The following is a 23624-nucleotide window of genomic DNA, read 5'->3' as shown; positions in this document are numbered from 1 at the left end:
CTTAATGTATTATATATCCAGGCAGTGATACTGGAACTGAGGGTAATCACACGAGTGCCGTCATTCCCTCATTGAGGTACCACAAATTTAAAAAAATTAATTAAATAATTATTCTATTACCAATAATCAGCATCTGAAATTTACTGTTATCATCAAGTACCCATGTAAAATGGGTGTTGTATGGAAGGCAGCATTTTGCTACCTGCTCTTAAAAGTGGTCTTTGCTTTTTGACTATGTAAATATCCAATTGTTAGATTCAGCCTGGCTTGACCATTTATTTTTGTATTTTTTTTTAAGAAGGACTGCATCTCCTGCCTGCAAATGGTTCTCACATGCAATATAATGTGATATTACTCCAATTTTAACCATGGGCATCCGATAGGTATATCCTGCATTCTCTAGTTGTAACAAGCGAAGGAAAGGATATGAGGGTGCATGAGACAGATATATATTTACAGCTTGGACAGACCTACTGCACTTGCCCTCTCTGAGCCACACATGCTTACAGACCAAGGTCAACAAATTGTGGCATGGTAGAGGAAATCTGTCATTGAAGACAGGCTTTAGCTGGGAACAGCTATGAAACAACAAACTTGTGCTAATATTCATACCCTCTATGCCCATCACAACTTAGTCATTTTGTTAAATTGTTTACCATTTGGCCAGGCAAACCACTGTCCCCAGGAGAGCCAGCTTCACCCTGTTTTAGAATCAGATAAAAAGCATTAAGAGTACTGGTAGTGACATCCCAATTCAGTTGATATGTAGTACCATTTGTTTAAAAAGAACATGAGACTACAATTGATGATGGAAAAAAAACCTAATATCAAACAATCACCTTTGGACCTGTAGTACCAGGTTCACCATTCGTACCATCGCGACCATTGAAACCCTATCAAAGACACAGATAATTAGACAGAATAATAATATGTATCATACTACTTTCTTGTGACTATTTGCATGTGTTTTTAAAATAATTGCTAATAATTATATTAATATTAGTATTATCCAATTATAATAATGCAATTAAAAGACAAAGGAGACAAAGACATATACTTACTCTGTGACCTTTCATTCCAGGCATACCAGGCATACCAGGTCGACCAGAAGTACCCTTTGAAAAGGTAAAAGGCATTAAGTCTTTCAGTAAAGGCACTTTTCCATTAATAGTGTGTTGTGGGTGACAGCACTGCCAGTGACACATAATTATGTGAACAAGATGAAGTCTGCGCTGCTGACACAACTTTTTCTGGATCCTGCAAATGAAGTCTGGTATCATGGTAAACAAGAATGTCTTACTGGGCAGGGGAGTGAGCCTCATGGTGGCCACACCTCCACAAAGCCCTCACAGGAGCACTAGGATGACACATTGTCAGCAGCTGAATTAAGCTTGCTATGTGCATTGGACATGGGATTTCTAGAACTTCAAGTTGCATGCTGCGCTGCATACAGTCTTTTACCATGCTAAAATACAAATCACCATCATCTAGCTGATGAGGAAACATTGGACTTAGATTGATGAAGGTTAGAAGGCATTGCTTGGAGCCAAGGTATTAGAACATGCACTTATCCATCCAGCTCATTGTAACAGATATTCAGTAGTCAGTGAGACAAGTAGATGGTCTGAAGTTCACACATCCAGCTAGTGGAACTACGCTGGGATCTGATTTGTGTCCATGCTGTCTTTAGGAAGATGATGGCAATGCAATCAATTTCCAGGTGGGCTCTTCTGCTCACTATGTGCTTCTGAGACCAGCTGTCTGACCAACAAGGGCTCAAACCTGCTCATGCCATGCATTTAATAATCATAGTAGTTATGTTCTAGCGAAAGTGATCTCTTTGGGATTGAAGTGGCTCCAAGATGGTGTGGCTGGTGATGTAATGTCTGTCTCCCTGGTACTTTCTGTATGGTAGACTCACAGTCATGGTATTGGACTGGCAACCCAAAGGTTGGGAAGTTGCAAACCTGAATTCAATAAACCTAATAACCAGGTCTGGACTACCCTATGTGATTGACACTTTATGGTCACTGACGAGGCTTAGGAAATCATTAAACAATTTTTGTTCCAAAGTTCAGGAAGAAGATACAAATTGAAAAGACCTACCAGCAATAACCTAGGCATTTTATTGGTATAAGACAAAGTCAATCTCAGCCCAGTCACTCCTCAAGTCCTCCTCACTAATATCTGGGAGCTGCTATTGAAGTTGGAACAGTTAAGTAATAGCCTGGCATAATCACAGAATCATATCAATCAGCCAACATCTCAAACTGTCCTACTAGCAGGTTACAACTATGAAGGTGCAGACACAAAGGTTTTCGTTGTGGAAGTACTCAGCATTGACTCGGGATCTCTCCAAGTCTCATCGTTTAACATCAACAAGACCAAAGGAACTTGATTAACAGCTTCTGTCCCCCCGAACCTCCCCCCCCCCCCCCCCCCCACCAATTAATGAATTGCTACTCCTCCATGTTGAACATTACTCGAAGAAAGCCCTGAGGGTTTCACTGTACCACCATTGACCAAGCTGGCAGAACCCTTAAAAAACATAGTTGCCAGACTGTGCCTGTGTCAGGTGAACCAACACAAGGAAGTAATCTACACGGCCTCATCTTAATGTCTTGGATATTTCTGTCCGTAATAACATCAACAGAATTGTCAGAAGTGACCACTGCACAATCCTTGACATGACAAAGTCTCATCTTCAATGTGATACTACCATTGTGCTAAGTTGGGCAGACTAAGGACAGATCTAGCAGCCCAAAACTGGATATCCATGAGGAAACTGTTCATCACCTTCAGCAGCAGAATTGTATCTTACTAAATCTGTAATCTCATGGCCTGGTACATCTCTCAATCCTTGATCACCATCAAGCCTGGAGACCAACCATAGTTCAGAGTGCAGTGTGTAGAAGGGCAAGTCAAGAGAAGCACCAGGTGTTTTTTAGAATGAGTTACAAAGCTAATACACAAGATTATCTCAATGCTAAACAGACTACAGACAAAATTAAGCAATCCCATAACCAGTAGATGACAACAAAGCTCTGTAGTCCCACCACATCTAGTCAATAATGATAATGGACTTGTCTTGGAGAGTGTTTTAAACATGATGATGAATTTCTAAGATTGTCTAATGCCTATCAGACCAAAAACAAACAGCTCAAGTCAGTTTTCTGCTCACTCCATATTTATTTAGTTCACTGCTCTATTTATTTAAATCATGTAGCATTATGAAATTGAATGTTCACCAGCAGCTACAGTCATTATATTAATTTTCTACTTTATCTTTACTTACCTGAAGACCTTGTACTCCACGCTCACCAATTCTTCCTTGAATGCCAGCTGCACCCTAATGTTAAACATTGTAAAGTCAGTAGCTCCTAATGCAAATAATGTAATGATCATTGTGAAATGATGCGATAGCAAAAAGCTGCTGAATTCCCCATATTGTGAAGGGAACTAATATTTTTAACTGTATGCTAATGAAATCAACAGTCTATAGACAGATTAGGAATTTCAAAGACCAAAAAATAATTTAAAAAGAGAAATTCTTTGGGCAACAGGATGGGAGTAAAATAGCTTTTTTGCCAGCAGCGTGAAAAGGGCTTAAGGCAAATCTATTTCCTGTTTTACACCACAACTAAATTTATTTTCCACTAATTTCAATGGAAAATGGGCTGTCAAATTGCTATGAAACTGTTTTACACTTTTGATGAAGACCAATTGCATCCTCAATAATTTAAATTGGTAGAACACTATTTCAAAGAAATATGAAAATTGTAGGAAAATAAGGATTCAGATAGGACAGGAATGAAGCCATTATGAAATTAAAATAGCTGCATCCAACAGAATTTTAAAAAGGATCAAAAAAACCTTGTGGAGGTTACCTAACAAAAAAAAGTAATTAACATAGAGCCCCCAACAAGCCAAGGTAATAACTTAAACCAACAGTCAGAGTACTATAAAAGCTCTGAAGTATTCAAACTCAGATATCCCTTAGGATAAACATGAATAACTTCAATTCCTGAGGAAGACCTCAACATCAAATCAATATGCTGCAGCAATAAATAAAGAAGGGTTGTCAAAAATCTTAATCTCTGGGTTGCTTTTGTGATTATCAAAGGGCCTCACAAATCACAAATAAATGTTACATCAATAGTTCCATTAATTTTCATGTATATCTCAAACTGCCAATATTAATAGTGTTTAATGTTCTGAGTTAGGATTCATTCACAAACAAACAGCACGAAGAACAGCCAATTGTAATCCACCACACAATGCAAGCAGAACAGAATGACAAGTAAATGTAAGTGCAAATAAAAATGAGTTGCTTCTGCTTTCAGATTGCCACATATGACTCAAGGATTGTAGTTGGGAAGGATGAGGGTTTCTTCCCCTCCCCCTCAGACGTTTTTTTTTAAGTAGAGGTTTTGTAGTCATAACTAACAATTTGAAGGTTGGAGCTGGTCAACCAATGTATGGCCATTGTATTCATAGTGAGTTGATGTCCAAAAAGTTGGTGTTAAGAAACTTATTAATAATTTATCAAAGACAAAAGAGGGAATTTTAGTTCCCACACGGGTGGGAAGCCAATGGGAGGCCTGATCCACTTTAATGGCTGGACCTTACTAATATTCCATCAGCTAGCTGTTCCAGGCCCTGAATTTGTATCTTTTTCTAGTTCTTCTCCTATCTCCCCTCATGCCTTCTTTGAGCTCATCTTGTCCATGAGATCCACTGCCTTCTCCCTTGATCCTATTCCCACTAAACTGCTGACCACCCAACTTTCCCTCCTGCTCCCCATGTTATTGTTAATGGTTTAGGCCAGGCAAAAGTTAGAGAGATAAAAACAGAAAATGCTGGAAATACTCAGCAGGTCAGGCAGTATCTGTGCAGAGAGAAACAGAGTTAATTATTGACCGAAAGCATCAACTCTGTTTCTCGCTCCACAAATGCTGCCTGGCCTGCTGAGTATTTCCTGCATTTTCTGTTTTTACTTCAGATTTCCAGCATCTTTTTGCTTTTGTATTAAAGTGAGAGATATAATACGTTTTAAGCAAATGAAAAGGGGGAGAGTGGGAAACAGAACAAAAGGGAAGATCTGTGATAGAGTGGAAGGCAGGACAGATTAAATGACAAAAGGGCTCACGGTGCAAGGCCAACGGTAGTGGCAATGGGACAAGTAAAGAAACAAAAGATGTGTCCAGAGAAGGTGTGAATGGCAGAAAGGAGAACTGCTGCCACCTGGAGGCAAAAAAAGGAAGAAAAAAAGGGAGAGAAATAAGAGCAAAATAAAAACCAGCAAAGAAAAAGGAAACAAAATGGGGGCAAAGGTTATGATCTAAAATTGTTGAACTCAATGTTGAGACTGGAAGGCTGTAAAGTACCCAGTTGAAAGATGAGATGCTGTTCCTCGAGCTTGCATTGAGCTTCATTGGAACACTGCAGGAGGCCGAGGAGAGAAAGGTATGAGAGGGAGCAAGGTGCAGAATTAAAATGACAGGTGACTGGAAAATCAGGGTCACACTTGTGAACTGAAAGCAGTCAGCCAGTCTACATTTGGTCTCCCCAGTGTAGAGGAGACCACATTATGAGCAACAAATACAGTATATTAAATTGAAAGAAATACAAGTAAATCGCTGTTTAAACTGGAAGTAGTATTTGGGTCCTAGGATGGTGAGAAGGGAGGTTAAAAAGCAGGTGTTTCATCACCTGCGCTTGCATGGAAAGGTGCTGTGGGAAGGGGAGAGGGCAGGACCAGGACTGATGTCTGAGGGGGAGTACTTGATACAGTGGTTGGGAAGGGTTTAAACTAAAATAGCAGGGGGATGGAAACCTTTGCAAGGAGTCAAAGGAGAGGGGATCAAAGACAAGAACAAAAGACAGTAAGGGGAATAAGAAAAATGATAGACAGAGAAATCAAGGGCCAGAATCAAACAGGACCACAGTGAAAAATAGTGGGAAGGGGACAAATAATGTCAAAAAGACAAGCTTTAAGGCTTTGTGCCTTAATGCGCAGAGCATTCGCAATAAAGTGGATGAATTAATCGCGCAAATAGATGTAAACGGGTATGATATAGTTGGGATTACAGAGACATGGCTGCAAGGTGACCAGGGATGGGAAATGAACATTCAGGGGTATTCAGTATTTTCGAAGGACAGACAAAAAGCAAAAGGCAGTGGAGTTGCATTGCTGGTTAAAGAGGAAATTAACGCAATAGTGAGGAAAGATATTAGCTCTGACGGTGTGGAATCTGTAGGGGGAGAGCTGAGAAACACTAAGGGGCAAAAAATGTGAGTGGGTGCTGTATATAGACCTCCAAACTGTAGTGGTGATGTTGAGAATGGCATTAAACAGGAAATTAAAGCTGCATGCGACAAAGGAACATCTGTAATTAGGGTTGACTTTCATCTGCACATAGATTGGGCAAATCAAATTAGTCACAATACTGTAGAGGAGGAATTCTTGGAGTGTATATGGGATGGTTTTCTGGACCAATATGTTGCGGAACCAACTAGAGAACAGGCCATCCTAGACTGGGTATTGTGTAATGAGAGAGGAATAATTGACAATCTAGTAGTGCGAGACCCTTTGGGGATGAGCGACCATAAATATAATAGAATTCTTCGTCAAGATGGAGAGTGACGTAAAAACAAGAAATGCTGCAAACACTCAGCAGGTCTGGCAGCATCTGTGAAAAGAGAAGCAGAGTTAACGTTTCGGGTCAGTGACCCTTCTTTGGAACTGACAAATATTAGAAAAGTCACAGGTTATAAGCAAGTGAGGTGGGGGTGGGGCAAGAGATAACAAAGGAGGTCTAGATTGGACCAGGCCACATAGCTGACCAAAAGGTCACGGAGCAAACGCTACAATATGTTAATGGTGTGTTGAAAGACAAAGCATTAGTACAGATTAGGTGTTAATACACTGAATATTGAACAGCAGCAAGTGCAAACCTGAAAAGAAACAGTGGGTAAGCAAACTGAACAAACTAAGATGAAATGAAATAAATGCAAAAAAAAAGATTGTCAAAAATGTAAAAAAGAATGTAAAAAATAGGAAGAAAAAATAACTAAAAATGAAAGTAAAATGGGGGGCTGTCATGCTCTGAAATTATTGAACTCAATGTTCAGTCCGGCAGGCTGTAGTGTGCCTAATCGGTAGATGAGATGCTGTTCCTCGAGCTTGCGTTGATGTTCACTGGAACACTGCAGCAATCCCAGGACAGAGATGTGAGCATGAGAGCAGGGGGGAGTGTTGAAATGGCAAGCAACCGGAAGCTCAGGGTCCTGCTTGCGGACTGAGCGGAGATGTTCCGCAGAGCGGTCACCCAGTCTGCGCTTGGTCTCTCCAATGTAGAGGAGACCACACTGTGAGCAGCGAATACAGTATACTACATTGAAAGAAGTACAAGTAAATCGCTGCTTCACCTGAAAGGAGTGTTTGGGGCCTGGGATAGTGAGGAGAGAGGAGGTAAATGGGCAGGTATTACACCTCCTACGATTGCAGGGGAAGGTGCCATGGGACGGGGACGAGGTGGTGGGGGTAATGGAGGAGTGGACCAGGGTGTCGCAGAGGGAATGATCCCTTCGGAATGCTGACAGGGGAAGGGAGGGGAAGATGCGACTGGTAGTGGTAGTGCCATTCCATTCTCCCAGTTTCTCCGTCTCCGACGCATCTGCTCTGATGATGCTACCTTCCATGACGGTGCTTCTGATATGACTTCCTTTTCCCCCCCACTGTGGTTGACAGGGCCCTCAACCGTGTCCGGCCCATTCCCCGCACCTCTACCCTCACCCCATCCCCTCCCTCCCAGAACCGTGACAGGGTTCCCCTTGTCCTCACTTTTCACCCCATCAGCCTCCATATCCAAAGGATTTGGATTTGGCGCCATTTCCGCCACCTCCAGCGTGATGCCACTACCAGTCGCATCTTCCCCTCCCTTCCCCTGTCAGCATTCCGAAGGGATCGTTCCCTCTGCGACACCCTGGTCCACTCCTCCATTACCCCCACCACCTCGTCCCTGTCCCATGGCACCTTCCCCTGCAATCGTAGGAGGTGTAATACCTGCCCATTTACCTCCTCTCTCCTCACTATCCCAGGCCCCAAACACTCCTTTCAGGTGAAGCAGCGATTTACTTGTACTTCTTTCAATGTAGTATACTGTATTCGCTGCTCACAGTGTGGTCTCCTCTACATTGGGGAGACCAAGCGCAGACTGGGTGACCGCTTTGCGGAACATCTCCGCTCAGTCCGCAAGCAGGACCCTGAGCTTCCGGTTGCTTGCCATTTCAACACTCCCCCCTGCTCTCATGCTCACATCTCTGTCCTGGGATTGCTGCAGTGTTCCAGTGAACATCAACGCAAGCTCAAGGAACAGCATCTCATCTACCGATTAGGCACACTACAGCCTGCCGTACTGAACATTGAGTTCAATAATTTCAGAGCATGACAGCCACCCATTTTACTTTCATTTTTAGTTATTTTTCTTCCTTTTTTTTTACATTCTTTTTTACATTTTTGACAATCTTTTTTTTGCATTTATTTCATTTCATCTTAGTTTGTTCAGTTTGCTTACCCACTGTTTTTTTTCAGGTTTGCACTTGCTGCTGTTCAATATTCAGTATATTAACACCTAATCTGCACTAATGCTTTGTCTTTCAACACACCATTAACATATTGTAGCGTTTGCTCCGTGACCTTTTGGTCAGCTATGTGGCCTGGTCCAATCTAGACCTCCTTTGTTATCTCTTGCCCCACCCCCACCTCACTTGCTTATAACCTGTGACTTTTCTAATATTTGTCAGTTCCGAAGAAGGGTCACTGACCCGAAACGTTAACTCTGCTTCTCTTTTCACAGATGCTGCCAGACCTGCTGAGTGGTTCCAGCATTTCTTGTTTTTATCTCAGATTTCCAGCATCCGCAGTATTTTGCTTTTATATTATTGGAGAGTGACGGAGTTGATTCTGAGACTAGGGTCCTGACTCTTAGTAAAGGAAACTACGAAGGTATGAGGCACGGGTTGGCTATGACGATTGGGAAACATTACAGAAAGGGATGTCAGTAGATAGGCAATGGCAAACATTCAAAGAGCACATGGATGAACTGCAACAATTGTTTATCCCTGTCTGGCACAAAAGTAAAATGGGAAAGGTAGCCAAACCATGGCTTACAAGGGAAATTAGAGATAGCACTAGATCCAAGGAAGAGGCATATAAATTTACCAGAAAAAACAACAGACCTGAGGATTGGGAGCAGTTTAGAATTCAGCAAAGGAAGATCAAGGGATTGATTAAGAAGGGGAAAATAGAGTACGAGAGCAAGCTTGCAGGGAACATAAAAACTGACTGTAAAAGTTTCTATATGTATGTGAAGAGAAAAAGATTGGTGAAGACAAATGTAGGTCCCTTACAGTCAGAAACAGGGGAATTTATTATGGGGAACAAAGAAATGACTGACCAACTAAATGCATACTTTTGTTGTGTCTTCATAAAGGAGGACACAAATATCATACCAGAAATGCTGGGGAACACAGGGCTTAGTGAGAGAGAGGAACTGAAGGAAATCAGTATTAGTAGAGAAATGGTGTTGGGGAAATTGATGGGATTGAAGGCCAATAAATCTCCAGGGCCTGATGGTATGCATCCCAGAGTACTTAAGGAAGCGGCCCTAGAAATAGTGGATGCATTGGTGGTCATCTTCCAAGATTCTCTTGTCTCTGGAACAGTTCCTACAGATTGGAGGGTAGCTAATGTAACACTATTTAAAAAGGAAGATAGAGAGAAAGAAGGGAATTATAGACCAGTCAGCCTGACGTCGGTAGTGGGGAACATTCTAGAGTCCATTATCAAAGATTTCATAGCAGAGCACTGAGAGAACAATGGTAGAATCGGGCAGAGTCAGCATGGATTTACGAAATGGAAATCATGCTTGACATATCTACAAGAATTCTTCGTGGATGTAACTAGTAGAGTTGATGAGGGGGAGCCAGTGGATGTGGTTTATTTGGACTTTCAGAAGGCTTTCGACAAAGTCCCACATAAGAGGTTAGCATGTAAAATTAAAGCACATGGGATTGGGGGTAGTGTATTGCGATGGATAGAAGATTGGTTGGCAGACAGGAAACAAAGGGTAGGGATAAATGGGTCTTTTTCCGAATGGCAGGCAGTGACTAGTGGGGTACTGCAGGGATCAGTGCTCGGACCCCAGCTATTCACAATATATATTAATGATTTAGATGAGGGAACCAAATGTAATATTTCCAAATTTGCAGATGACACAAAACTGGGTGGGAGGGTGAGTTGTGAGGAGGCTGCAGAGAGACTTCAGAGTGAGTTAGACAAGTTGAGTGAGTGGGCAAATGCATGTCAGATGCAGTATAATGTGGATAAATGTGAGGTTATACACTTTGGTAGCAAAAACAGGAAAGCAGATTATTATCTGAACGGCTATAAACTGAGAGAGAGGAATATGCAGCGAGACCTGGGTGTTCTCGTACACCAGTCGCTGAAGGTAAGCATGCAGGTGCAACAGGCGGTTAAAAAGGCAAATGGTACGTTGGCCTTCATAGTGAGAGGATTCGAGTACAGGAGCAGGGATGTCTTGCTGCAATTATACAGGGCCTTGGTGAGACCACACCTGGAATATTGTGTGCAGTCTTGGTCTCCTTATCTGCGGAAGGATGTTCTTGCGATAGAGGGAGTGCAGCGAAGGTTTACCAGACTGATTCCTGGGATGGCGGAACTGACGTAGGAGGAGAGATTGAGTCGGTTGAGCTTATATTCACTGGAGTTCAGAAGAGTACGGGGGGATCTCATAGAAACCTATAAAATTCTAACAGGACTTGACAGGGTAGATGCAGGAAGGATGTTCCCAATGGTAGGGGAGTCCAGAACCAGGGGTCATAGTCTAAGGATATGGGGTAAACCTTTCAGGACTGAGATGAGGAGAAATTTCTTCACCCAGAGAGTGGTGAACCTGTGGAATTCATTACCACAAAAAGTAGTTGAGGCCAAAACATTGTATGTTTTCAAGAAGGAGTTAGATGTAGCTCTTGGGTTTAAAGGGATCAAAAGGGTATGGGGCGAAAGCGGGAACAGGTTACTGAGTTGGATGATCAGCCATGATCATAATGAATAGCGGAGCAGGCTCGAAGGGCCGAATGGCCTACTCCTTCTCCTATTTTCCATGTTTCTATGACTCCTAACAGAAACTCCAATGTTATAGATTTTGATCTTAAAAAGGTAGCTCTCTGGAGAGAGAGAGAGAGAGAGAGAGAGAGAGGAAATCAAGCCAACCCATCACAGAAATCCTGTGAGAAGGATCCAGCAGGCAACAGAAGAATCCTGCTGACCACCACAGCAGAGACATCACAAAGTGACTTTGAGAGTAAACATCTGTGAAGGTAACAAACTGCACACCACCAGCTTTGGGCTCGACAATACCTCTGAAAGTTCAAGACTGTGAATTATCCGGCCTGCAACTTTTTAAAAAAGACTCTTCCTCCCGAGAAGAACTCAATAATCTTCTGTGAACCATGAACACTTACCTCACTTAGGACCTTAATCTACCTCTTATTCTTTTCTCTCTATCTATTTTTGTGAATGTATGTGTGGATGAATGTGTGTGGGAGTGAGGTTGCAATCATTTTGGGATTTGTTTAAAAGTAAATAGTTATCTTCTTTTACTTGTGAGAAAACCTGTCATTTGTTTATTTAACGCTAAAGACACTCAGGAGCTAAACATCATTTTAACAAAACACAATTGCGGTCAGTTGGGAGGTGAACAGTGGGAACCACCCACACCCATTACCATCTGTCCATAACATCCTCATTCATGTCTTTGTTACCTCCAGACTTGACTATTCCGAAGCACTCCTGGCTGGTCTCCCACGTTCTATCCTCCATAAATTTGAGGCCATCCAAAACTCTTCTGCCTGCGTCTAAACTTGCACCAAATCCCATTCACCCATCACCGCAACCCCGCCCGCAAGGAGGCCCCCAGGTATTACTAGGCGGCCTCCACAGGTGCTGAAGTGCTCATCCGCCATTGGTAAACTACCAGCGGCAGTGGGAAGAGGCGCTTAAGTGGCAATTAATTGACCATTTAAGGATCTCAGTTGACCTGGGTTGGGTAGGCCATTTACCACCTCCCACGCCATTGGTAAAATAGCAGTGGGGATGGGTAGGCAACTGGCATGGCACCCCCGGCACCGGCATCCCCCCCCCCACCCCCCACCCACCACCTCTTAGTCCGCTCCCAAGGGCGGGGGGCGTTAAATTCCAGCTATTATAACACATACATTGATATTTACTGACCCAGATATAAATGGCAACATGAGCAGAGATCAACAGAATTAATCATGTCTTGTTCAGTATTTAATATTGTAAGGTTTGGTAAGAGTTAAATGAGTATTACAGCTACACATTAAAGTCATTGATCAAGTCAAGTTTCATTACTATTATATGGGATTTCAGGATGTTTTTACCAATTGTTTTAGGAACAACATTTCATAATTTAAGGTTTTCCTGAAAAGCCAAACAGTGGTCATGATCATTTTAGTCAGTGCTTACCTCTTGCTTGTAGCAAAACTGTAGGTTCATTCATTACATATTAATCAAATTGGGTTATGTCGAATTATAAGTGAGCTAAACATGACATCTTATGGTATGAACTGAGACATAAATGACAAATGTCACCACATATTTTCTAAATGATTGTAGGTAAACTTCCTGTCGAATATTTTGCAAATACTGAGCAAAGTATGAACACAAAGTGAACTGAAATGGATGAGTTCAATTACTAGTACCTCAATTTGGGTAGTTCACACTGCTTTGGGGTTGGATGTGATTCATCCATTAGAAACAATAATTGTCAACAAAAATTGAAGAATTGGGTGAATAAGGAGGTTCTTACATCTTTTCCAGGTGATCCAGGTGGACCCATTCTGCCAAGAGGACCTGGTTGACCCTGCAATGAAAAAAATGCTACTCAGATTTTTATCAGGATTGATGCACTGGTACTTCATATTTAATACCAGCTCAGAAATCCATGCGATCAGAGGTACAGCATGCTAAAAGTATATATAAAAGAAGGAAAGCTGGAGATGATGGTGTTCCAATAAAGTTGCTGCACGATATGGGAGATTGGTGCACAGAAAATACCCCAACTTCTTCGTGTGATCTATATTTCTATATTTACGACATAGATACTACCCCAAAAATTCAAAGTGTACAGAATGTCAAAGACATAGGGCTGGATTTTACCAACCCTTTGGAGACAGCATTTTACCAGTGGTGGGAACCTCAACAGCACAGGCACCCACCGAGCCCCTATTAAGGGCCATATCCTGGCCCTGTGGCATTTTACATGTATTGGGTGGGGTTGCCGCTGTGTGGGAAACCCACCAGGTAGACCCACCAGGTAAACCTTGACAGCCTCCCAGTGGGTTCCCTTGTGGGGGGGAGCATCCTTAATGGCCGCCTTGACCCAAGGAGGAAACCCTCGGCAGCAATGTCCACCCTCACGGTTAAGGTACCACCGCTGAAATATGCCACCCCATTCCCAGTGCCGGGACCTGCCTGCCTGGCCCAGCTTAAAGACTTGCCTTATCATCAAGGGTGCCTCAGCATGGAGGTACCCTCTTCTTTGTCTGGCAGCCTCAGTACTGGTCACTGCTAATGGTGGGACTGCTGAGGCTGCCGAGCTGCTGGCCCTCTGATTGAGCTGGGAGGTGGACCGCCATCCTCAATTGGATGGCGGTCCTGGTGGTGGCCTGTTAATTGGTTGCCACTGGGCAAATGCTACCCCAGAGTGCCGTCGCCGGGCTGGCTCCTGCTTTCGGTCCCGGAGGCGGGATGTCTTCCCTACTGATAAAATTCAGCCCATAGAATCATTAGTCTCGGAAGCAACACTGTTAAAATTACACAAAATAAGATTAAAAGGGAACTCATTGAATAACAATTTGTTTCTAGAAACAGTACAGTAAGAAGTACTTTCTTTGAGCAGGATTTGTGGGTAGGCAATAGCAATGAAAACAGAAGTGCTCATTCTGTGAAGTAACATCTTTGCACTTAGGTAATATTTAATTTTAAAGATGAACATAACAACAGCAAACATAAAAGTTATCTGACATTTATCTGAACTCCAATAGATCATAGGATTAATTTGATAAAATGATGGTGAAATGGTTTGGAGCCTCACATGCTGGGTTAAACTCCCCAAAAATTTCCATCCATTTAACATAGTCAGAAAATTCCAGGAAATGCATCAACAGTATCTCAATGTTTTCTTCCTGCAGATGAGGCAAGTGCAATTTTGTAAAATCAGTCCTTTTGAGTACAATTGAAAAATACTGAATTTTCATTACACTCCTATACTGGATATTGTTCTAATATTTTTAAAAAGTCAATTTTCCTGCCAAATGAATACCATCAAACAGAGAGCCCTTGCCTCTTATGCTGCTCCAATTGCATTATCAGGTTATTTCTCAGATTAGAGAGGTGTTAGAAGTGGTTTACCTGAGGAATCAGTACTGGGTCCACTTTTGTTCTCAGAATATGTTGATAATTTGGACTTGGGTATATAGCATGTTGACTTGGAATTTGTTGATGATTCAAAAAATAGGGGGCTTGGCAAATGGCAAGAAGGACTGCAAAAGATTCGGGAAGGTATATACCAGTGAATGGAATCAGCAAACAGGTGATAGATACAACTTAACGTGGATAATGTGAGGTATTACATTTTGGGAAGGAAAACAAGGAATTGGAGTAAACACACAATAGGAATATTCTGAAGGGTGTGAATGAACATAGATAATTAGGGGCTCAAATACTTAATTTCCCAAAAAGGGATATGCAGATAAATAAAGCCATTTACAAAAACCCCAACAATATTTTGGTTTTATAAATAGGTGCATTTAGTACAAGAATAAAGAGTAAAAATGGCAAACTTGTACAAAATATTAGTTAGGCCACAATCCGAGTGCTACGTGCAGTTTTGGGAGTCCTATTATATAAAAGATAATGCCACCAAAAGTTTATAGCATAGATGCAGTGGTTATGGGATCTGGTTTTGCTTCAAATTACTGACAGTTTTGTGACCCCCCCCCCCCCCCCAAGAAAATACCAGCCCATTATGAGACCACACCTGGAGTACTATGAGCAATTCTGGGCACCACAGATTAGCAAGAATATATTGACTTGGAGGGAATGCAGCGCATATTTGTCAGAATGATACCTTGGCTCCGAGGCACAAACTAGAGTTGTATTCCCTGGAATTTAGAAGGGTAAGAGGAGATATTAAGGGGAACAGATAGGGTAGATAGAGAGAAACTATTTCCACAAGTTGGGAAATCTAGGACTGGGGACATGGACTAAAAATTAGAGCCAGACCTTTCCGGAGTGATATTAGGAAACACTTCAACACACAGAGGATGATAGATGTTTGAAACTCTTTTCCACAAATGAAAACTGACGCTTTATCAATTGTAAATTTTACATCCGAGATTGATTTTTGTTATCCAAAGGTATTAAGGGATGTGGGGCAAGGGGGGTATATGGAGTTAGGCCACAGATCAGCCAGGATCTCATTGAATGGTAGAACAGGCTAGAGGGGTTAAATGGCATATTCCTGCTATGTTCCGATCTGGACTCCTCAGTCATGGGGCTGGACTTTACCAGCACTTTGGGGATGGGCTAGGAGATGGAAAGGCTGGCAAAATGGTGTGAGAAGGCAGCGGGTGACATGCCTTTTGTCTTCCCACTGCCATTTTGTCAGTGGCAGGAATGATGGCAGACAGCCTGCCCATCCAGAGCCCAATTGAGCCACTTAAATGGCCAATTAAGGGCCACTTCCTGCCTCTGCTAGCATGTTACAAACTGTTGGGGGGGAGGGCCTTCCGCTGCGTTGGGAGACCATCCAGTGAAACCTGGCAGCCTCTGGTGGGTGGGGTCCTCCTTTTCAGGCACTCTGTTATATATGTATATATTATTATACTATCTGTAAAGTGTTAGGAACTAATTAGCTAGGAACTAGTTGTTATGTGTAAGTGTTCCAGTGGGGGGCCTCATTCAGGGCTACACTGGGGAGCCATGTTGTATGTAAAACAAGTTCAACCAGGTTCTACAGCACAATCATGGTGTTGAAATAAACAAACCTTTTCCAAGTTTACATTAATGATTTAGACGTGAATATAGGAGGTATGATCAGTAAGTTCGCAGATGACATGAAAATTGGTGGTGTTGTAAATAGTGAGGAGGAAGTCCTTAGATTACAGGGCGATATAGATGCGCTAGTAAGATGGGCGGAGCAGTGGCAAATGGAATTTAATCCTGAAAAGTGTGAGGGAATGCATTTTGGGAGGACTAACAAGGCAAGAGAATACACAGTGGATGGTAGGACCCTAAGAAGTACCGCAAGTCAGAAGGACTTTGGTGTACTTGTCCATAGATCACTGAAGGCAGCAGCACAGGTAGATAAGGTGGTTAGGAAGGCATGTGGGATACTTGCCTTTATTAGCCGAGGCATAGAATATAACAGCAGGGAGATTACGATGGAGCTATTTAAAATGCTAGTTAGGCCACAGCTGGAGTACTGTGGACAGTTCCGGTCACCACACTATAGGAAGGATGTGATTGCACTGGAGAGGGTGCAGAGGAGATTCACCAGGATGTTGCCTGGGCTGGAGAATGAGGTTGAATCCATTTGGGTGGAAATTAGAAACTCTAAGAAGAAAAAGTCATTGATAGGCGTAGTCTATAGGCTACCAAATAATAACATCACATTGGGGCGGGCAATAAACAAAGAAATAACTAATGTCTGTAAAAATGGTACGGCAATTATCATGGGGGATTTTAATCTACATGTAGATTGGTCGAACCAGCTCAGTCAGGGTAGCCTTGAGGAGGAATTCGTTGAGTGTATCCGTGATAGTTTTCTTGAACAGTATGTAATGGAACCGACGAGGGAGCAAGCTATCCTAGATCTAGTCCTGTGTAATGAGACAGGAATAATTAATGATCTCATAGTTAGGGATCCTCTTGGAAGGAGTGATCACAGTATGGTTGAATTTAGAATACAGATGGAGAGTGTGAAGATAAAATCCAATACCAGGGTCCTGTGCTTGAACAAGGGGGACTACAAAAGAATGAGGGAGGACTTGGCTAAAGTGGACTGGAAACAAAGATTTTATGGTGGGACAGTTGACGAGCAGTGGAGGACTTTCAAAGCAATTTTTCAAAGTGCTCAGCAAAAGTATATTCCAGGGGAAAGGAAGGACTGGAAGAAAAGGGGTAATCTGCCATGGGTGTCTAAGGAAATAAGGGAGGCTATCAAATTGAAAGAGAAGGCATACAAAGTGGCCAAAAGCAGCATGAAACTAGAAGATTGGGACAACTTTAAAGGTCAACAGAAAGCTACAAAAAGAGCTATAAAGAAAAGTAAGATAGAACATGAGAAAAAACTAGCACAGAATATAAAGACAGATCGCAAAAGTTTCTATAAATATATAAAACGAAAAAGAGTGGCTAAAGTAAACGTTGGTCCTTTAGAGGATGAGAAGGGGAATTTAGTTATGGGATATGATGAAATGGCCGAGGCTTTGAACAGGTATTTTGTATCAGTCTTCACAGTGGAGGACATTAATAACATGCCAGTAATTGACAAAGAGACGAACGTAGGTGAGGACCTGGAAACAATCATTATTACGGAAGAGGTAGTGTTGGGCAAGCTAATGGAGCTAAGGATTGATAAGTCTCCTGGCCCTGATGGAATGCATCCCAGGGTACTAAAAGAGATGGCGGGAGAAATAGCAGGTGCACTGACGGTAATTTTCCAAAATTCACTGGACTCTGGGGTAGTCCCAGCTGATTGGAAAACAGCAGATGTGACGCCACTGTTTAAAAAGGGAGGTAGACAAAAGATGGGGAATTATAAACCGGTTAGCTTAACCTCTGTAGTGGGGAAGATGCTTGAGTCTATTATCAAGGAAGAAATAGCAGGGCATCTCGATAGAAATTGTCCCGTTGGGCAGACGCAGCATGGGTTCATGAAGGGCAGGTCATGCTTGACAAATCTTTTGGAATTCTATGATGACATTACGAGCAAGGTGGACAATGGGGACCCAGTGGATGTGGTGTACCTGGATTTCCAAAAGGCCTTCGACAAGGTGCCGCACAAGAGGCTGCTGCATAAGATAAGGATGCATGGCGTTAGGGGTAAAGTATTAGCATGGATAGAGGATTGGTTGACTAACAGGAAGCAGAGAGTGGAGATAAAGGAGTGCTATTCTGGCTGGCAATCAGTCACTAGTGGTGTGCCTCAGGGATCGGTGTTGGGACCGCAATTATTTACAATTTATATAGATGATTTGGAGTTGGGGACCACGTGTAGGGTGTCAAAGTTTGCAGATGACACTAAGATGAGTGGCAGAGCAAAGTGTGCAGATGACTGTGAAACTTTGCAGAGGAACATAGATACATTGAGTGAGTGGGCAAAGGTCTGACAGATGGAATACAATGTTAATAAATGTGAAGTCATTCATTTCAGTAGGAATAACAGTAAAAAGGATTATTACTTGAATGGTAAAACGTTGCAGCATGCTGCTATGCAGGAGGACCTGGGTGTCCTTGTGCATGAATCGCAGAAGGTTGGTCTGCAGGTACAGCAAGTAATTAGGAAGGCAAATGGAATTTTGTCCTTCATTGCTAAAGGGATTGAGTTTAAAAGCAGAGACGTTATGTTGCAGCTGTATAAGGTACTGGTGAGGCCGCACCTGGAGTACTGTGTGCAGTTTTGGTCTCCTTACTTGAGAAAGGATATACTGGCACTGGAGAGGGTGCAGAGGAGGTTCACTAGGTTGATTCCGGAGTTGAGGGGGTTGGCTTATGAGGAGAGACTGAGTAGATTGGGATTATATTCATTGGAGTTCAGAAGAATGAGGGGGGATCTTATAGAAACATATAAAATTATGAAGGGAATAGATAAGATCCAAGTAGAGAGGATGTTTCCACTGGCAGGTGAAGCTAGGACAAGAGGGCATAGCCTCAAGATTAGAGGGAGCAGATTTAGGACTGAATTAAGAAGGAACTTCTTCACCCAGAGGGTTGTTAATCTATGGAATTCCTTGCCCAGTGAAGTAGTTGACGCTTCTTCAGTAAACGTCTTTAAAGCTAAGGTAGATATCTTTTTGAACAATAAAGGAATTAAGAGATACAGTGGGAGCGCGGGTAAGTGGATCTGAGTCCATGAAAAGATCAGCCATTATCTTATTGAATGGCGTAACAGGCTTGAGGGGCCGGACGGCCTACTCCTGCTCCTAGTTCTTATGATTTCAGCTATGAAGAGAGACTGAAAAGGGTAGGGTTGTTTTCCTTGGAGCAGAGAAGGCTGAGGGGGGACATGATTGAGGTGTACAAGATTATGAGGGGCATTGATAGGTTAGATAGGAGGAAAATTTTTCCCTTAGCGGAGGGGTTAAGAACCAGAGGGCATAGATTTAGGGTAAGGGGCAGGAGGTTTAGGGGAGATTTGAAGAAACATTTTTTCACCTAGAGGGTGGTTGGAATCTGGAACACACTGCCTGAAGAGGTGGTGGAGGCAGAAACCCTCACAACATTTAAGAAGTATTTAGATCAGCACTTGAAATGCCAGAGCATACAGGACTACAGGCCAAGTGCAGGAATATGGGATTAGAATAGTTGGGTGCTATATGGCCAGCACAAGCACGATGGGCCGAAGGGCCAGTTTCTGTGATGTATAACTCGATGACTCTATGACTGTGGCTAAGTTTAAATGTGATTCTTTCCAACATCTGGGAACCAGAAACAACAAAGTTGAAACACACTCTTTGGCTCACAGTGGGGCCCCTGGCGGCAATGGCACCCCTGTGGCAATGGCACTGCCTACCTGCAGCGACACCACTCCCTAGAGCACACTTACCTGACTGTGAAGGCGCATGGCCATTGATGTGCCCCTATCCTGCAGGTGCAGTGCCAGCAGTGGCCACTGCTAGTGGTGGCACTGTTGAGGCTACTGAGCTGCTGGCCCTGCAATTGGGCCGGCGGCTCTTGGGGGCCAGCTGCTATCCTTCATCGAGATGGCAGCCCTGGCGGCGGCCACTTAATTGGCTGCTGTGCACAAAATGTGGCCCTGGCCCCCGCTGCCCACTAAAGCGGGATCACCCCCCTGCTTTTGGCCCCGGCAGCAGGATGGCTGCTGCCTCACAAAATTCCAGCTGTGGTCTGCATCATTTAACTTCACACCAGGTACAGTGTAACTCTATCCTCTAGGCAAAACCACAGCTCAAAGAGGCCCAAGGGATCAATTCAACCAAATAAATAAAATGCAAAAATAAAAACTCAGTAGGTCTGGTAGCATCTGTGGAGAGAGAAATCGTGTTAACATATCAGGTCTGTGACCTTTCATCAGAACTGGCCCACAAGTCATAGACCTGAAACATTGGTGGAAATTTTATGCAGTCTGCCACAGCGGATTTGGTGGCGTGCGAGGTGATATAATTAGGCGGGAGGTGTTTTTTGGATTCCTGACGGGATATTTTACAGGAATTAAGTCGGCGACGGGTTTGTTCCAGGGTTCGCCCAGCACGGTGGCAGATTGCAGCTTTGCATTTATTTACATTCCATGAATATTCATTGCCCTACGTATAGTTACGATTTAGTCCTATCTGCCAGATTAAGTGAATGGCGAGTGATATTCCCATGCCGCCCGGTTCACGAATGTTTCAACGTGCATGCAACAGTCAGCGTTGTGCAGTTGAGTCTCAGGACTGTGGTCTTCTCTCTTCCATTCAGCCGCTAAACTAACGCCAGCATTGGAATGGATGGTTGCCTCCAGGCTCACAAGAACACGAGAAATAGGAGCAGAAGTAGACCATATGGCTCATTGAGCCTGCTCCGCCATTCAAAACGATCATGGCTGATCTTGGGCTTCAACTCCACTTTCCTGCCCGCTCCCCATATCCCTTGGTTCCCTGCGAGACCAAAAATCTGTCTATCCTAGCCTCAAATCTATTCAACGATGGAGCATCCACAACCCTCTGGGGTAGAGAATTCCAAAGATTCACAACCCTTTGAGTGTATTAATTTCTCCTCATCTCAGTCCTGAATGATCAGCCCTTTATCCTGAGACTGTGACCCTGCATTCTAGATTCCCTGACTAATGGAAACAATCTCTCAGCTTCAGCTCGGCACCAGCAATGGTGAATCATCTCAGAGTACAGCAGCAACAGCATTGCCAGGGACTACATGGAGCAGCAGGGGAGGGTAGTCGGGGAGGACAAGGTGGGGTCTTCGGTGCATAGAGGAGCAGGGGAGGGAGCAGGGGAGGGAGGAGGGCTGCGTCTAGGGTGTGTCGTGGCTGATTTTGATAATGAGGCTGGCTGTGTATGGTTGCAGGGGGTGGTGGATTGATGTGTTCCTGTCAGAAAACTGATGGTCATGAGAGGCCTAAAAGTAGGAAGGATCGCTGTCATCATTGGAGTCCTGTGTGTCCACATCAGGGTAATGGCTGGCAGAAGGTACAGTCACAGTCACAGGGGGCAATTGTATATGGTAGGGGTGAAGGTTGAGACTTAGGGTTGGGTATTTGAGGTCATCATAGGAAGGGGATAGGGAATCTGTAACTCTATCAAGGTGGATTGTAGAAGGACCAAAGGTGAGAGCCGTCAGTTGGATGGTGACGGGAGTAGAGACACGGAGAGCGATGACATGTATAAATTGATAATGAGCCGGTCCACAGTAATGGGGGGGAAGTTCTATGGTCACAGAGGGAAGGGTGAAGGTTAAGTTGGGTGGGTCAAGGGTGATGGGTGCTGACTGGAAGGTGGTAGGAGGAGGTTGGAAAGTGGGCAAACTTGCCTGGTATCACAGATGCAACATTTTCTGGAAGAAGTATGCAAACTATATGATCTATCAATGAATGCCAGTTGATTGGGAGGTGACAAATGATGGTGGGTGGGACAAAAACAAGAAATGCTGGAATCACTCAGCAGGTCTGGTAGCATCTGTGGAAAGAGAAGCAGAGTTAACGTTTCGGGTCAGTGACCCTTCTTCCGAACTCTGCTTCTCTTTCCACAGATGCTGCCAGACCTGCTGAGTGATTCCAGCATTTCCTGTTTTTGTTGTGATGGTGGGTGGGATCTGCTGTTGCATGCAAATGTAAAACACATAACAGCGATCTGCTCATGACCTTCATTGTTCTGCTGAATGGCAGAAGGAGGACAGTTTTTACAACACTCTTCTCATCTCAACAATTGAAAAGCTGCAAAGACATGAGTCTCATACATGCAATTTGTCCTCTAACACACAAACAATTGTAGAGGGAGATACTGAGGAGGGATCTTGATGATCAACAGATGATGCCTCAACAGGAGCAACTGGCAGCACAAGAGGGTGAGGCTGCTCAGAATGAAGCTATCCAGGAAAGGTATTTTCGAAGACTGGCGCTGGCGTGACATCGCATCCTCAGGACAAGGACACATTACCTTCAGATGTCTGAGAGGCAATGTCAGTGAAGCATGAGGATGGAACTTGCAATGGAGCTGCTGGTTTTCGTCGGGAACCAAATGCCACTTACCCTCAAGATTACTATTGTATGCAATTTCTTTGCTACCTGGGATCAATGGACAACATATGTGGTATCTTACAGTCTGTGACGCACAGGTGCATTAAAGAGGTAACCAATGCCCTTTTTCAACGTGCCAATGATGTCATCTACTTACGTAGCTGAGGAAAGCCAAGCAGCAAAGTCTGCAGCTTTTGGCACCATCACTGGCTTCCCTAGACTGCAAGGGGTGATTGAATGTACTCATGTGGCCATTTGAGCTCCCTGGGACGAGCCTGCTGTCTTTCTTAATCGCAAAGGCTTTAAACGTTCAACTGGTTTGTGACCACAGGAGAAGAATTATGCATGTTTCTGCACGTTTCCCAGGGAGCTGTCATGACTCCTAGATTTTGAGGAACTCCCAGCTGCCAGCTGTTTTCGAGGAACCTGCCAAAGTGGACGGATGGATCCTGGGTGACAAGGGTTACCCCCCTTTGAACATGGTTGATGACACCAGAACGTCATCCCCTAAGCACTGCTGAAGGGAGGTACAATGTCGCTCACACATCCACCAGAGCCATCATTGAACACACCATTGGCATGCTGAAAATGTGATTTCATTGCCTTGACCGGTCAGAAGGGGCCCTTCAGTATGTACCACAGAGGGTGTCACGAATAATCGTTATCTGCTGTGCCTTGCACAACCTTGCAATTAGACATGGCAACATTCTGCAGGCAAAGGAACAGGAGAAACACCAGTCCTCCTCAGATGAGGATGACTATGAGGAGGATGAGGAGGAGGACAACAATGACAATAATGCCATCATTGATATGAGGACCATGGAGAGACATGCAAGAGACATCAGGGAGAACCTCATTTATGCATGTTTCAGCCAACAATAAGCTTCATCATCAGTGAATGTTGGGAAGAGAAACATAACAATTCCCCACAGAAATTCCCTTTTGCATGAGGTCTTATTCATCCCTGCAATCTTAACGTAGCGTTGCTGCACTTTCATCTGATTGGCATTTGAAATCATACATGGGCTATGATGAATGCGA

General features: G+C 43.5%; 1 protein-coding gene across 8 annotated transcripts in view; it reads right to left on the bottom strand.

The window, feature by feature from the left end:
* The window catches only part of LOC137372132 (collagen alpha-1(III) chain-like), a 300919-nt gene that overhangs the window by 139503 nt on the left and 137792 nt on the right, over positions 1 to 23624 (bottom strand). For all 8 annotated transcript variants that reach the window (XM_068035601.1, XM_068035603.1, XM_068035600.1 and 5 more), the window contains 5 exons: positions 12918 to 12971; positions 3296 to 3349; positions 1062 to 1115; positions 840 to 893; positions 657 to 701 (listed from right to left, as the gene is read on the bottom strand). In XM_068035601.1, the coding sequence (XP_067891702.1) occupies positions 657 to 701; positions 840 to 893; positions 1062 to 1115; positions 3296 to 3349; positions 12918 to 12971 (261 nt within the window). The remainder of the gene's footprint in view (positions 1 to 656; positions 702 to 839; positions 894 to 1061; positions 1116 to 3295; positions 3350 to 12917; positions 12972 to 23624) is intronic.

This window comes from Heterodontus francisci, chromosome 7, assembly GCF_036365525.1.
Source record: "Heterodontus francisci isolate sHetFra1 chromosome 7, sHetFra1.hap1, whole genome shotgun sequence".
Lineage (NCBI taxonomy): Eukaryota > Metazoa > Chordata > Chondrichthyes > Heterodontiformes > Heterodontidae > Heterodontus > Heterodontus francisci.
The sequence above is the reverse complement of the archived record's forward strand: the minus strand, read 5'-3'. Positions and strand labels throughout refer to the sequence as shown.